A 16,118-nucleotide genomic window follows, 5' to 3' on the forward strand; every position below is an offset into this window, starting at 1 on the left:
AGGGATTGGAGTTCCTTTCAAGGTTTTCAAACAATAACCCCTTATTTATTTTGAGAGAGAGGGTGTGTAGGTGATGGGCAGAGAGAGAAAGAATCCCAAGCAGGCTCTGCACTGTCATCACAGAACCCGACGTGGGGCTCGATTTCACAAACCATGAGATCATGACCTGAGCCGAAATCAAGAGTAGGATGCTTAACTGACTGAGCCACCTAGGAACCCCAGTGAATAAGCATTTTATGCCCCAAACATCCTTTTCCTATAAAAATGAACTACTGCCTCCATAATGTATGCTACAATATTAGCATTTTCATTCTAAATGACTAAATAAGTAACATATAAAACTCCTTTCCATCGTCACTACAAAGAGAATATCATGCATAAATCCAGTTTGTCTTTTATCAGGTGGTTTGGTTGCTAATTTTGATACCCCTGCTGAAAATGAGGCTCTGTGACTTCTCATTCTAATCATTCCCACTGGCTTTCCTTTTTTTATACTGAGGACATCAACGTGTGCTTGGTAGTTCTTGGTGGGAGAAGCTTCACAGAAGCTGTTTTCTTTCTCAGAGAGGTGAGTAGCAGCAGTCCGAAACAGGAAGAGTCAAAAATAGGAAGCAGGTAAAAACTTCAATCCCATCGTGGACACAAAAGCATACTAAAACTATAAACAAGTATAATTCTTTATTTAAAGTACACTTCTCTTAAAAGTGTTTTTTAAAGCACAGTTAAAAGTGCTCCTTATCCCTCTCCTGTAAAATAATTCAATTTTATAAGTAAAACTAAAAACCGATTTCTCTTTACACATTCATTTTTCTCTTAGAAAAGATATCCGATGCAGCTATAAAACTGACTTTAATCATTATCAGGTCTAACTTTGCCTCTGTTGGCAACACAAATGGCGACGTTGACAAACATGAATTTTAAAAAGTTGAGAAATTTCAAGTCCTAAGGTTTCACTTAGAGCTTAGCAAATATGTACTGTTAGCTGACGAAAACAAAGTCTATGGTGGGATACCTATCATCTACTTAAACGTACATAATCATGGCTTTTTCATTTACAATTACCTGAATTTCTAAAACATAATGAAAAGATCTAATCCCCCAAACTCAATAACCTCTTTTTATTTTTAAAGATTTACTTAAAATATAAACTCTCTGGTGCCTGATCTTAAAAATCAACAAATTACAAAGGCTAGCCCAGATAGAGACGTGGCCCTGCTTGAGAACCAGCTGGTAACTCTGAGCACTATGAAAAGCTCCAACGGTCCTGGTGGCCTTTTATGAAGAAGTCTCATATTCTGAATACCAGGTAAGCTTTAATGTAAATAAACATCAATATTTACTTCTGAAATATGAGGACACAGTCCACAAAATAAAATCACAGTAGTGTTTTCTTCTGTTACAGTGATCTAGTACATTAATTCCTCCCTATTAAGCCTACCTTTCCAGACAGATAAAATTACATTTGGAAAAACCCAGAATGAAATTACTCATAAGATGCAAAACTCTTATTTGAAAGGCATTTCACAATATCACATCTAAGTTGCACAGAAGACCCCAGTGATCACTAGGAAATCTACCACAATCCAGTTTTTCCAACCCAAGGAGGTCCAAACTTTGGGGAACAATATGACCACTTTCTGCTGCTGTTCTGAAAAATATTCGATCAAAACGAAGCTTGCAAGTTGCAGATATTCCAAGATTAGAGTTCATCTGTGTGTCCCACGTATACTGGCAATGCTTAGGTTTGCCCAAAAACTCCCAGACATCCAAAATGTTGCCGGGTAAACCACCACATTTGGTAACCTGAAAAGAAAAAGACAATTCTTTAAGATTCAGTCCTTCTTCTCCTAAATTAAAAAGGTTTTTTTCTATGTCTAAGACCAACATTTCAAATCAGAATGTCATAAATTAAGGCGATGCAAGACTAGATATAAATATATTCTAAAGAATATTTGCTGTACAGTAATAAGTAGGTAATATAAAAATAATCAAGATAGCCTGAGAGATCTGAAATTTGCCCCTTCTCTTCTGTCATAGACTCCTAACTTCGGATATCAGACAAAACTTAGAAGGTTGCAAGCCCATAGCCTCGGTTATTGCTATTTATTTTTTTAAAAATGAACACAAGTAAAAAGTAGGCAAAACTGTTACTCTAGTGTATAAATTTAGTCATATCCCATTTATATGATCCAATAATGTGAGCTGCCTTCACAGTGTCATTTGAAATTTACTATCAATTCTTCCTTCTATTCACACTCCAGGACTTAAAGATTTTGCATTGTGGTAAATAAAATAAGTCATAATTCCTCTTATTGCACTCCACCTTACTGCACTTCACAGATACTGTTTTACAAACAGCAGGTGTGTGTGGCCACCTCGCAGGCAGCGAGTCTATCAGCGCCATGTTCCCCAACAGCATTTGCTTACAGTGCGTCTCCGTGTCAGGTTTGGTGATCTTTACATCTCAAACTTTGTTATTATACATCGGCTATGGTGATGTGTGATCGGGATCTTTGCTGTTACCGTTAATTGTTTGGGGACGCCATGAACCATGCCCATAGAAGACGGTGAACTTGGGGCGCCTGGGTGGCTCAGTCGGTTAAGCATCCGACTTCAGCTCAGGTCATGATCTCGCGGTCCGTGAGTTTGAGCCCCATGTCAGGCTCTGTGCTGACAGCTCAGAGCCTGGAGCCTGTTTCAGATTCTGTCTCCCTCTCTCTCTGACCCTCCCCCGTTCATGCTCTGTCTCAGAAATAAATAAACATTAAAAAAAATTTTTTTTAAAGAAGATGGTGAACTTAATATTTTTTGTGTGTGTTCTCCCTGCTCCACATAACCTCTTCTCTCCCCTCAGGTCTCCCTTTCCCCTGAGACACAATACTGAAATGAAGCTGTTTGATCAACCTACAATGGTCGCTAAGTGTCCAAGTGAAAAGAAGAGTCATTTGTCTCTCACTGTAAATCAGAAGCTAGAAATGATTAAGCTCAGTGAGGAAGGCATATGTAAAGCTGAGACAGACCAAATACTAGGCCCCTTAGCCAAATTGTGAATACAAGGGAAAAGTGCTTGGAAGAAGATAAAAGCCCTACTCCAGATAACACAGGAATAACAAGTAAAACAGCCTTATTGCTGACGTGGAGAAAGCTTGAGTGGTCTGGATAGATCAGTCACAATACTCCCTTAAGCCAAAGCCTCATCCAGAGCAAGGCCCTGACCCTCAATTCCATGAAGGCCGAGTGAGGTAAGGAAGCTGCAAAAGTTTAAAGCTAGCAGAGGTTGGCTCGTAAAGGTTAAGGAAAGACACGGTATCCATAAAAGTGCCAGGGGAGGCAGCAAGTGCCGAGGCAGAAGCCGCAGCGAGTTCTCCAGAAGATCCAGCTAGGAGAATTAATAAAGGTGGCTACGATAAACAACAGATCTTCAACATATACAAAACAGCCTTCTACTGGAAGATGCCATCTAAGACTTCTACAGCTAGAGAGAAGTCAGGGCCTGGCTTCAGAGCTTCAAAGGACAGGCTGACTTTCTTGTTGGGGGCCAATGCAGCGACTGACTTGAAGTTGAAGTCAATGCTTATTTATCATTCCAAAAATCCTAGGGCCCTTAAGAATTATGCCGAATCTGTATGAAATTGTTGAGACACTATAATGTACACCTGACACTATATAACACTGTATGTTAACTATACTGGAATTAAAAACTTAATAAAAAAAGGATGAGGCTAAATCTACTCTTCCTGTGTCCTACAAATGGAACAAAGCCTGGATGACAGCACATCTGTTTACAACATGGTTTACTCTTGCTGAAACCTACTGCTCAGGAAAAAAAATCCTTTCAAAATGTTACTGCTCATTGACAATGCACCTGGTCACCCAAGAGCTGGTGGAGATTGACAGGAAGATAAATGTTTTCACGCCTGCTGACACAACCTCCATTCTGCAACCCACAGGTTAAGGAGTCATTTCCACTTTTGTCTTATTATTTAAGAAGTACGTTTCATAAGACTATAGCAGCCATATACAGTGATTCCTCTGATGATCTGGGCAAAATCAATTGAAAACTTTCTGGAAGATTTTCCTATGATTCACGGGAAAAAGTCAAAATGTCAACATGAACAGGAAGGACTTTGGAACAGTTGATTCCAACCCTCACGGGTGACTCGGAGTTGAGGTTTTCAAGACTTCTGTGGAGAAATTAAGGCAGATGCGGTGCAAACAGCAGAACTAGAGTTAGAGTGGAGCCTGAATAAGGGATGGTGGTGCTGCAGTCTCAGGACCAAACTTTAACGGATGAGGAGGTGCTTCTTACGGAGGAGCAAAGTGGTTTCTTGAGATGGAATCTACTCTCGGTGAACACTGTTGAGATGACAACCAAGTACTCAGGATATTATGTAAATTTAGCTGATAAAGCAGTGGCCGGCTTTAAGAGGAATGACTCCAATTTTGAAAGGTCTATTGTGGGTAAAATGCTATCAAAAGGCACAGCAATGGTACAGAGAAATTGTGAAAGGAAGAGCCCGTCAAGGCAGCAAACTTCATTGTCTTATTTGAAGAAATAGCTACAGCCATCCCAACCTTAAGCAACCACCACCCCGATCAGCCAGCAGCCACCGACATCAGAGCAAGACCCTCCACCAGCACAAAGATTATGACTGGCTGAAAATTCAGGTGATGGTTAGCATCTTTTACCAATAAAATAATTTTAATTAAGGTATGTACATTGCTTTTGAATGTACATACCTTTTTAACAAGTACATTTCTTTTTAATAAATAGACTACAGCAGTATAAACATAATTTTTGTACACACAGTGGGAAACTAAAATTCATTTGACTTGCTTTGTTACGATATCCAGCTTAATGTGGGGGTCTGGATCTGAACCTGCACCTCCGAGGTAGGCCTGCATACGTGCAATTTCCCATTTTAACGTGTACAGTTCCACGGCACTAAGTACATCGCCAGAATTGTGCAACCATCACCACCATCCAGCTCCAGAACCTTTTCATTTTCCCAAACTGAAACTCCGTACCCATTAAATCCTAACTACCCATTCCATCCTCCCCCAGTCCCTGGCAACCACCATCCTACTTTCTGTATGAATTTGACTACTTTAGGAAATTCATAGGAGAAAACATAAAACGTGTCCTCTTTGTAACTGGCTTACTTCACCTAGCATAATGTCCAGGACTCATCCATCCCACAGCATGCGTGTCTCCTTCCCTTTCACGGCTTAACGATGTTCTGCTGTAGGCACGTACATTTTGTTTACCCACTCATCTGTCAATGGTCACTTAGGTGCTAGCTACAGTGAATGATGCTGCAATAGGGGTGCCTGGGTGGCTCGGCTGGTTAGACAGCTGACTTGATTTCAGCTCACGTCATGATCTCATGCTTCGTGAGTTCCAGCCCCATGTCAGGCACTGCGCTGACAGCACGGAGCCTGCTTGGGATTTTCTCTCTCCCTCTCTCTGCCCCTTCCCAGCTCGTGCTTGCTCTCTCAAAATAAATAAATAAACTTAAAAAAAAAAGTAATGCTACTATCAACACAGGTGTACAAATATCCCTTCGAGACCCTGCTTTTACTTGTTTGGGTATATACCCAGAAATGGGATTGTTGGACCACATGAAAAGGGTTTTAATTTTTGGAGGAATTAACACACCACTTTCCATGGCAGCTCTACCATTTTATCCCCATCGCAAGGGTTCCAATCCAAACCCTCGCCAGTATGTTATTCTCTGGTTTTCTGATAATACTCGTATCAGCAGACGTCAAGTAATACCTCGTGATGGCTTTGATTCACATTTCTCCAATGATCAGTGACGCTGAGCATCTTCTCTTGTGCTCACTGGCCATTTGTAGGTTTTCTTTGAAAAAATGTCTATTTAGGTCTTTTGCTCATTTTTAAACCAGGTTGTTTCTTTATTGCAGAAATTCTTTATATAATATCAATATTAATTATGTTGATATTACTCACTTGCCGGACACATGATTTGCAAAACATTTTTCCCATTCCATGGGCTGCCTTTTCAATCTGTGTGTCCTTTGATGCAGAAAAGTTTTTAATTTTGATGAAGGCCATCTTTTTTTTGTTGTCTATGCTTTTGGTGTCACATCCAAGAGGTCGTTGCCAAATCTAGTATCACAAGGCTTTTCCCCTTTGTTTTCTTCTAAAGGTTTTATAGTTTTAGCTCTTGTAGGTCACTGATCCATTTTGAACACATTTTGTATAGGGTATAAAGTAAGGATCCAAGTGTTTTTTTTGCATGTGGATTTCCAGTTTTCCCAACACTTGTTGAAAAGCAGGATTTTTCTTTTACCCCCAATCAACCAGGTATCACAAAACAGCTACCATGAAATCACTGATTTGCAAATAGTCCAATAGACCATCTGATTTTCTTTAATAATCTGTGTACAAGGACACAAAATCACAAAGAGAAGTAGAGCACCACCTTCTTTATCTAGGGTATTGCCCTCACTTTGGAAGTAAGTCCTGACATGGTTTCATTGCTCGTTTCACTTCCTCCACTCCTGGAGCGTTCAGCAGTGAAATGAACACTTCTAATCTGATGTGCGTTTAGCCAGAGTTGGGGGAAAAGGCAAGGCCGGCTTACCATTTAATATGATCTAAGTCTACAGAGGCCCTGAAAAATCCCAATGTGTCTCAACTGAACTAAAGGAAAGGACAGCATTTCAGACCTAGGCACGGTCGCACCAGGAAAAGGGAGTAAAAAAAACAAAGTTGAAAAAAGAAAACCGGAAGAGAAGTAGGGACAACTGTGATGGTCAAATGTTTCTGTGCTTCTCATCTTGCAGCTAGAGACACAGCAGATAAACTGGATCTTTTCTAAACTTTGATTTATTATTTTCTCTATACCCCTCTTTTTAATCAACATGTATTGCTTTGTGTTGTCTGTTTCAAGTGCAGTATTTGTGCTTTTCCCAATAATCTAAGGGCTCCTCCTGCTTCTGCAACGCTAGGCTCACAGCACAGGCTAAGTGAATATTTACTGAATTGCACCTAGAAGACCGCTTACACATTTTAACAGCTTTGGTCAGAAGAAACCCAAATTAGTCTCCACAGCAGCAGCGCCCAGAAGCACAGAACATACTTTGTCACTCACTTCGTGATCCCTTAAATTTGTATCTCCTGCAAATATAACTGTAGCTGACGCTGGAACTTCTTGCATTTTCTTTAAAACCATTTTTAACTGATTCATTCGTTCCTTAGCATGCCCTCTGGTGCTCTCCAAGTGAGAAGTCATAAGGCAAAGTTCGTTTCCTGACACACTTGCCTGCAACAGGATAAATATAGTTGTTAAAATTACTCACCAACCACTAATGCAGAAATTTGATAACAGAATCAGCCAAGTACTCGGCTCATTAGTATGTATTTGCTAAAGCAAAACTATATAATCAGCACTGTGCTCATCTTTCTAGGTCAAGGTATAAAGTGCTAATCCTGCTCCCGAAGAAGACTACTTAGCAAACAGCCACTAGTACTTCCAGACCTACCTCAAATGTCACCTCCCCTGTGATCCTTCCTCAGCATCCCCAGACAGTGGCTCCCTCCTCTATACTCCTATAGCATACTCGAAAGACTGTTTTTAAAGTTCCCTAGGCTGAATTACAGCACAGTGATTTCTCTCCTACAAAGTCATGAGTCATCTGAGAGCAAAGATGGTTCTTTTATTTTCTGCTATTATCAACAGCCTGGCACATAGGCACTCGAAAAAGATCAGTTAAATGAATGAATGAAAATCATTTACTACTTAGATACCGACAATGCAGGATCTGTCATTATTCACACTAAGTGCCCGCAGAATCAAGTCCAAATTCTTTCATACTGGGTATTCATGACCTTCTGTAATCTGGATCCAACCTACTTTACCAATCTCTTGTCACACGACCCCTTTTCATACTGTCTACACCCAACTGAATACAATGCTTATGTATACTCCTGTATGTTCTTTCTCCTATAGATCTACGTCCAACTGAATACAAGGCTCATCTTCGCTCCTGTATGTTCTTTCTCACATAGACCTATGTACGCACACACATCCTGCAATGTGCAATTTGCAAAAGTTTGCTCACGGTGGTTCTGCCACCTGGACTGTTCTTAACGCCTACCTCTGACATATTTTTCAGGGCCCAATTCAAATACAACTTCCTTCATGAAAATTTCACTGAACAACCTAGCTGATCTCATCACACACACACAAAAATGTTGTCACTATATATGGGGACAGCTGTTAGCTGGATTTACTGCGGTGACCATTTTACAACATATACAAATATCGAATTGTTATGTCGTACACCTGGAAGTGTATACTGTTGCGTCAATTATATCTCAATGAAAAAACAAAAAACGATCTAGCTTAAGGTTATCTCTAAACTCCCATGGTCAGCATTATATTTACTCCAGTGGCATTTATGCTTTTCCTTTATTTTAGTTACTATACAACACAATCTCTCTCTTGCTAATCTATAAGTGCTACAAGAGCAAGATCTTTGGATTCATTCTTGTAAGGCTTACAGAGTACGGTACACTATCATGTAGAATGCATTTAGGAAAAAAAAGAACCACTTTAGGAAGCAAATGTGGAATGTTAGTAAATTCTTTTTTTTAAATATTTATACTATGTTTATTCCATTTTTCTTTTCTTTTTTTTTTTTTAACATAGGCTCCCCACCTAACACGGGGCTCAAACTTATAACCCCAAGATCAAGAGTTGTGTGCTCTACCTGGCTCTACCCAGACAAGCAGCCCTAAATTCTTAAATATTCTTTGGAAAACATCCAATGGATCAGGGTTTTATATTCACAAATTTGTATTTGTAATTTATGTAAAAACTTAGTTACAGTGTTAAGGCTATTTAAAAGAATTTAGAGGGGCGCCTGGGTGGCGCAGTCGGTTAAGCGTCCGACTTCAGCCAGGTCACGATCTCGCGGTCCGTGAGTTCAAGCCCCGCATCAGGCTCTGGGCTGATGGCTCAGAGCCTGGAGCCTGTTTCCGATTCTGTGTCTCCCTCTCTCTCTGCTCCTCCCCCGTTCATGCTCTGTCTCTCTCTGTCCCAAAAATAAATAAACGTTGAAAAAAAAAAAAAATTAAAAAAAAAAAAAAAGAATTTAGAAAAGAAAATTTTCTATAAAGGCAGATTATTTTTTTTAAAAAAAAGGTACCACAGTGGAACTGTAAGAAACCACTCAGTTAAAAAAAAAAAAAAAAGTCAATTTTTAAAAATTACTTACATACACACACAAAAGGTTTCTCATCATTTTTGTATTTGGAAAAGGGATAATCTCTTGGCTTTTAAATTTCACTCTCGATTTCTTCAACATTATAGCTGTGAAATATCCTTCTTCATGACCTTCAAATGTTTGTGGAAAAGAATTTAGGCTGAGAAGTCAAGAATATCCCAAGTTTATCCCAAGTTCTCCTGCTGAAGATTTTATAACAAGTAAGTACAGATATTTAAATGGGTATGAATCTTCAAAGTAAACTATTATTTCAACACAGCTGAAGATGGCCAATCGAGACCCTATGTTTACCTGCCCCTTCCCAAAATGTAGCTTGATGTATGGAAGAAATATAAAAATAAAAATGAATTCACGTAAGTGCCCAAAATAGTCAACGATGCTGCGGGCACCTGGGTGGCTCAGTTGGTTAAGCCTCTGACTTCAGCTCAGGACATGATCTTGTGGTTCATGAGTTCAAGCCCCGCGTCGGGCTCTGTGCTGACAGCTCAGACCCTGGAGCCTGCTTCGGATTCTGGGTCTCCCTCTCTCTCAGCCCCTCCCCTCTTTGCACAAGTGCTCTCTCTCTCTCTCTCAAAATTAAATAAACATTAAAAAGAAATTTTAAAAATAGTTAATGATGCCAGTATCAAATAAAAAATTGAGCAATTTCTGAAAAAGTAGATGAAACTTACACTGAGGCAAACTGACATGCATTTACTTCTTACTCTGGAAGCACCAGAAAAATGATAAATGAATAAGAAATTTAGAAAGGTATAAAGTTGTGAGAAGAGAAGTGAAGTAAAGGGGCAGTGAATAAAAGCTTCCAACTGTTTTTCAGAAAACAAAGTAGCTGAAGAAGCGAGAAGTGGTTTATCTAAACAGGGAAAAACCAGGAAAAGTGGAAAGGGAGAGAAGGGAGGAAGAAAAGGAGGGAGAAGGTCAACAACAGCCACATGGACCAGAAACCTGGCAAGCAAGGGGGCAAGCTGGTAGGGGAAAGGGAGGGGGAGAGGGAAGAGAAAAAGGGACAGAGGAGGAAGGGAAGAAGAGGAAGAGGAAAAGAATTTACCAGAACTGAATGTCACAATCCTCCAGTTTGAAAGTTCCTACCACGTGTTCAGCACAATAAATCAAAAACAGACTAATAAAATGAGGAAGAAAACCAAGAAGGAGGAAAGCATGGGATTCAGAAAACAAGAAATCCAAAACAGAAGAAAGTCAAAAAGAATCCCGAAGAGAATGCAGGAAAGTTGTCCCACGAAGACAGAGAGAAAGACAAACACAGAGACTGAGAGAGAACCCTCTGCTTAGCAACTGTGAATTTAGTAATAAATCAAAATTACAATTACATACTATGTAAAAACGAAAGTCAAAGAAAACACACGATTTAGCCAAATATCATGGAATGTAGCCGGTTTGGTATATTAAATGTACTCATTAAGAACAAAATAGATGGAAAATCAAAAAACTATTCAGGGCAAAAAAGCTAGGAAAAAACCCAAAATCAATTAAAAGGAATAGAGTTTTTGAAAAAGCAATTATCACACTTCAATTTAATAAATTTATTTTACCAAAAAACTACTCAAGGTCTCAAATTTTTGCAATTTATATTTTCCTGAAAAACCATCCATTTCAACCACCACTTTTCACATATATTAAGATGTATAACATATCCTCCTACAGTTTTCCTAGTACCCTGCATCTGGCTTACTTTTCTCAAACTTACTTTTGCTTTTTCCTGTGTGTGCTCCTATGGGCTAACTTTTGATTTACCTCTTTCACTGACTGTTTTCCAGAGACAAAGACAGTAAGACATAAAGTGTTACCTGTAATAATCTCATAACTACTTGCTCTCTTCTTTAGGTAGCTACAATACGGGGGGATGACTTCCTGGAGAAATATCACATCCGGGCTATACCTAATTCAAAACAGCAATTTATGATAAATACCAGGTAAACTATTTCATGTGCTGCCGCTTAGATTAGCAAAATATCCTGCCCCCTAGGAGATCTAATATTCAATCTTTACACTGACCTTTGAGAACTATAAAATCAGAAAGATCTGTGCCATTTAACAAACACTGTAAACATCAAATTAAAAAAGAAAAACATACATAACACTTTAAATTGAAAAGAAGTGGAATCATAGATAATAGAAATCAGTGTACTGAGAGCCTAATAATGGCCCATGAGATGTTTAAAAGTTATTAATCCTCACCAGTTATTATCCACGATGAAGGAAACTGAACTGCAGAGAAGTTCAGCAGCTCACAAGTGATTATGTAAGGTCACAGAGCCAGTGTGTAGCAGATACAGTTCACCTTGGTAATTTTATTTTCACAGCAATAATTACATACAGGTTTAGAAAGGAAAACAGTACTAGAAGGCTGCTAACAAAAATCAGCATTCCCTCCCCTGCCCACCCACACCGAGAGGCAATCACTTCGCTCTTTCACATGTGTCTTCGGAGAGTTGGGTTTTGAACTCAGATCTGATGCCAACGCCCACAACCTTGACCTTTACCCTTTCTGTAGACGGTAAAACACATGATCATGCTACCATTAAATCTAAGTAATAATACTTACAAAGTTAAATAGGAACACACTCCTCGAGCCCTCTCTTGCAGATTGTTTAGATCTAATCCATCAACATTCCAGGTAATGAAAGAGAACGTGCTGCCATCCTCTTGCTGAATACCTTCAGATGTGCTGGTTTTAGAACTAATGGAATCTGTTGTTTCTTCATTTGTTAGATCAACACTGGCAAGATCACAATGAAACACAACTTTGCAAATCATCTATATAAACTGATTAATTTGAAATTATTTTCTAACTATTTGTAGCCCTCATTTTACAGATAAATAAAATTTAAGAGCCCTAAAAGTATCTGTCTATATAAGAGAAGAAGCCATACAACTGCGGAAAAAAGATTCTTATTGTTATCTAAAATATTGTTCACTTATATAATTATAGCCAACTCAATATCCCTCAATGTCACCAAAATGACTTAAAAAAATTTTTTTTAATGTTTATTTATTTTTGAGAGAGCAAGAGACAGAGCGTGAGCAGGGGAGGGGCAAAGACAGAGGGAGACCCAGAATCCAAAACAGGCTCCAGGCTCTGAGCTGTCAGCACAGAGCCCAACGCGGGGCTCTAACTCATGGATGGCGAGATCATGACCTGAGCTGAAGTCAGATGCTTAACTGACTGAACCAGTCAGGCACTCCTAAAATGATTTTTTTTTTTAATTTTTTTTTTTAACGTTTATTTATTTTTGGGACAGAGAGAGACAGAGCATGAACGGGGGAGGGGCAGAGAGAGAGGGAGACACAGAATCAGAAGCAGGCTCCAGGCTCTGAGCCATCAGCCCAGAGCCTGACGCGGGGCTCGAACTCACGGACCGCGAGATCGTAACCTGAGCTGAAGTCGGAGGCTTAACCGACTGAGCCACCCAGGCGCCCCTAAAATGATTTTTTAAAGTATGACCTGAAGTCAGACTGAGCAATATAAGATTTCCAAATGTGGGTTTATTTTACATCGTAAATGACACAGAGGAAACCTATGAAGTAAGATCTCTTTGTGAATAGCAGCTGCAAATGTGTTGTTACCCCCTCATTGAAAGGGGAGGTCCAACAGCTCTCTCCCTGAATCTTTGCCTTAGTGATTTGCTTGGCCAACAGAATAGGATGGAAAGGATGTCCTGGGACTTCAGAGCCTTGGTCATAAGAAACTTTGCAGCTTTCACTCGAGCCTTTTGGAACGCTCTCTCGCAAGATACCACATGAGAAGTCTGAGACTGCATGCTGGAGAGGCCAAACATATAAGCTCCAGTCCGCAGTCCTGAGAAACCATTTCACACCACCTCCACCAAGGCCCAGATATTTGAGTGGAGGCACAAACCATTATTAAAAGTTGATTGCTAAGCAGTTACATGCCATACATAAATTTCAGAAATAGGTTTTCATATTTATAACTTCAATAAATTTAATGCCAATATTTTAACTTTTTAATTAAAACTTTTTAGTGAGATATAATTGACATATAACATGATATTAATTGTTGCACAACATAATGATTCAGTATTTGTAACCACTGTAAAGTAACCACAATAAATCAAGTTAACATTACTTTAACGTATTTTTAAATAATTTCAGACTTTCAGTAAAACATTAGAAAGGGTAAAAATTCTTTTCACCATTCACCCACACAAACATTACCATTCACTTAACATTTACTTGCTTTGCTTTTTATTGTGAAATGTTTGCATAAATACTTTTGTATGTATTTCCCAGAAACAAGGACAGGCTTACATACATACCCAAGCATTACTAAAGGTCAGAAAATTATCACTGATACGACATTATTATGTAATTTTAAGACCTATTCAAATTTCGCCAATTGTGCTACCAAAATCCCAATTTATAATTCTGAGAGGGACTCCAAATGCCCTTCCATTCCACCATTACTCAGCTGGATTTCACATTTTTGAGGGACTATTTTAGGGAATCCACTTCCTCTGTTCTGCTTTCAAGATTTTATTTTTTTAATGTTTATTTATTTTATTTATTTTTAATATTTATTTTTGAGAGAGAGAGAAAGTGCACATGCAGGGGAGGGGCAGAGAAAGAGAATTCCAAGTAGAGCCCGACGTGGAGTTCAATCCCACTGGCCTCGAGATCATGACCTGAGCTGAAATTAGAGTCTGACACTTAACCAACTCAGCCACCCAGGAGCCCCTAAGATTTTATTTTTAAGTAATCTCTACACCCAACATGGGGGCTTGAACTTACAACCGCAAGATCAAGAATTGCGTGCTCTAGGGGTGCCGGGGTGGCAGAGTTAAATGTCGAACTCTTGATTTTGACTCAGGTCATGAGCTCATGGTTTGTGAGTTCAAGCCCCACATGCGGCTCTGTGCTGACCACAGGGATCCTGCTAGGGGTTCTCTCTCTCCCTTTCTCTGCCCCCCCCCCTTTCTCTCTCCCAGCATGGGGCTTGAACTCACCACCCTGAGATCAAGTGCCTCTGTTCCAATTTCTTTATTGGTTACAGTTTAGATTCTAAATGGCATAAATTAACTCAGGCTGGTTTGAGCAAACTAGAGGAATTTAGAAGGCAACAGAAACATGCCACAGAGCCAGGTTCTGGAATGCAGCTGTCTCTAAGGAAGTTCAATCGAGGCTTTCTCTCCATCTGACTCAACTTCCCTCAGCCTCATTCTGCCTCTTGCAAACCAGCCTTCTCCTCTTTCCCGCACAAGTTCGAAGTTAGCACGTTATGGTTCCAGCTCCACAGGAAGATTTAGACTGAACTCTCTTTAGCCTAACCTTGAAATCCCAGGAGAGAAGATCTGGCTGGCCAGCTTGGGCTAGGTGAATACTACAACACGGGAGGCACAGCTCTGTCACTGTGGATGGGTGGACAATTCCCCCAGTAAGAAGCTAGGCAGATAGAGGAGCCTAATGAAATTATCACATCTGGAAACTGGTGCAGCCGAAAAGATTATCGGGAGAAACGTGTCTTCACTATGAAGTTAACTCTACCAGCTGCTCACATACCGGGGAGAACTTTATACATGTTTATGGAGAGCTTATTACATGCCAAATATCGTATTAGACTTGGGAGATTAAATACGTATAAAACAGATATGGGCTTCACCAAGCCCACGGGTAGCCTAGTGGGAGATATAAAATATTAAGTAGCAATTAGAATGTGAACTTAGTTACTATGACCAGGATCCTGCAGGATGCTGTAAGATTACCTAAGAGGAAAAGTTTCTTGGAGGTAAGTCCTGTCTAAGACGGGCCTTACGGTAAATACTACTTAGCAAGAAAAGAGTCCAAGAAAAGGTTCAGGGCAGAGGTCATAAATGTCTTTCCAAAGGTTGAAAACAGAAAACGGCCCACTGGAGAAAACGAAAGTCTGATATGCCTGTTAAGTTTTTGTGGGGTCAGAAAGAGAGGGTGAGAGGAGACAAAACTGGAAGGATAGGCAGCGGTCAACCTGGAGGGATGCGTAAGGCATCTGGACGTGAAGGGCAGCAGGGCTGGAATTGGGGAGGCAAGCAGTGGAATTACAAGGCGCGTGTGCAGTCAAAAAAACAACTACGTAGATAAACCGCACCGGAAGCCAGGAGACTTCCAAGTTACCGTTCTTCAACAGAGGATTTTGCCTCATTCATTTATTTCGAACCTCTCACACAGTTCCTAGATCTCGAATCAAAAAGGAAGCTTCGAAGTTTTCCTTCCCGGACTACATTACGTCGGGGTGACGCGTTCGCCCCGCGGCGGGGGGGGCGCCATCTGCACCCCAACCACCTGCATGAGCCCCTCCGAGTGACCAGCCAGCCCCGCGCACACTCACCAGGACCCGGGCGCCGCCGGGGCGCATCTCCGGCCGCAGGCAGCTGCTCGAGCTCCCCCGGAGCGCCCGCCCACCGCCTCGGAGGGACCCGCCCGGCGCTCACTCACCAGGACCCGGGCCCTGCCGGGGTCTCAGGGCGGCTTTCCAAGGCGCTGTTCTCCACTGGCGGCTCGAAGTACGAGTTCAGCGCTCTCTGAAAAACAGATACAGCGGTGGGACCTGGGCGCTTCCCGGGCCGAGATACAGAGAGGGGAGAGAGGAGCGAAGCCTACTTCCATCTCCCAGTCGTTCTCGGCCAGGTAGCACTGAGCCACGGCGGAGTCGCACGTCGCGACCGAGGCAAACTCCACACAGAGAAGCCGCCGCTTCTTCGCCTCGGGCTCGCCCTCTTCCCGGTCCGCCTCCAGCGTGACCTCCGAGCCGCTCGGCCCCTCCATCCGTTCGCCGCGGGCCGACGCCCGGCACTGCGCAGGCGCCTGCCGCCCCGGCGCACTCGCGTCACCCGCCCGGCGGGAAACGC

General features: G+C 41.1%; 1 protein-coding gene across 2 annotated transcripts; it reads right to left on the minus strand.

Annotated features, from left to right (window-relative positions):
* Window positions 1-659: 659 nt before the first annotated feature.
* Window positions 660-16,072, minus strand: TDP2 (tyrosyl-DNA phosphodiesterase 2). Of its 2 annotated transcripts, XM_047101897.1 has the most exons (7): window positions 15,871-16,072; window positions 15,706-15,791; window positions 11,822-11,995; window positions 11,064-11,155; window positions 9,250-9,368; window positions 7,122-7,292; window positions 660-1,803 (listed from the first exon to the last, which is right to left on the minus strand). In XM_047101897.1, the coding sequence occupies exons 1-7, from the start codon at window positions 16,033-16,035 to the stop codon at window positions 1,522-1,524; spliced, it is 1,089 nt and encodes a 362-aa protein (XP_046957853.1). In that variant the 5' UTR covers window positions 16,036-16,072; the 3' UTR covers window positions 660-1,521. The 2 variants fall into 2 exon arrangements, with proteins under 2 accessions (XP_046957853.1, XP_046957854.1); XM_047101898.1 differs by lacking the exons at window positions 15,706-15,791; window positions 15,871-16,072 and having other exon boundaries at window positions 7,110-7,292; window positions 11,822-12,304.
* Between the last annotated feature and the right edge of the window lie 46 nt (window positions 16,073-16,118).

This window comes from Lynx rufus, unplaced genomic scaffold (assembly GCF_022079265.1).
Source record: "Lynx rufus isolate CCGP_SWC_20201006 ecotype Redwood Valley unplaced genomic scaffold, mLynRuf1.p SCAF_6, whole genome shotgun sequence".
Taxonomy (NCBI): domain Eukaryota; kingdom Metazoa; phylum Chordata; class Mammalia; order Carnivora; family Felidae; genus Lynx; species Lynx rufus.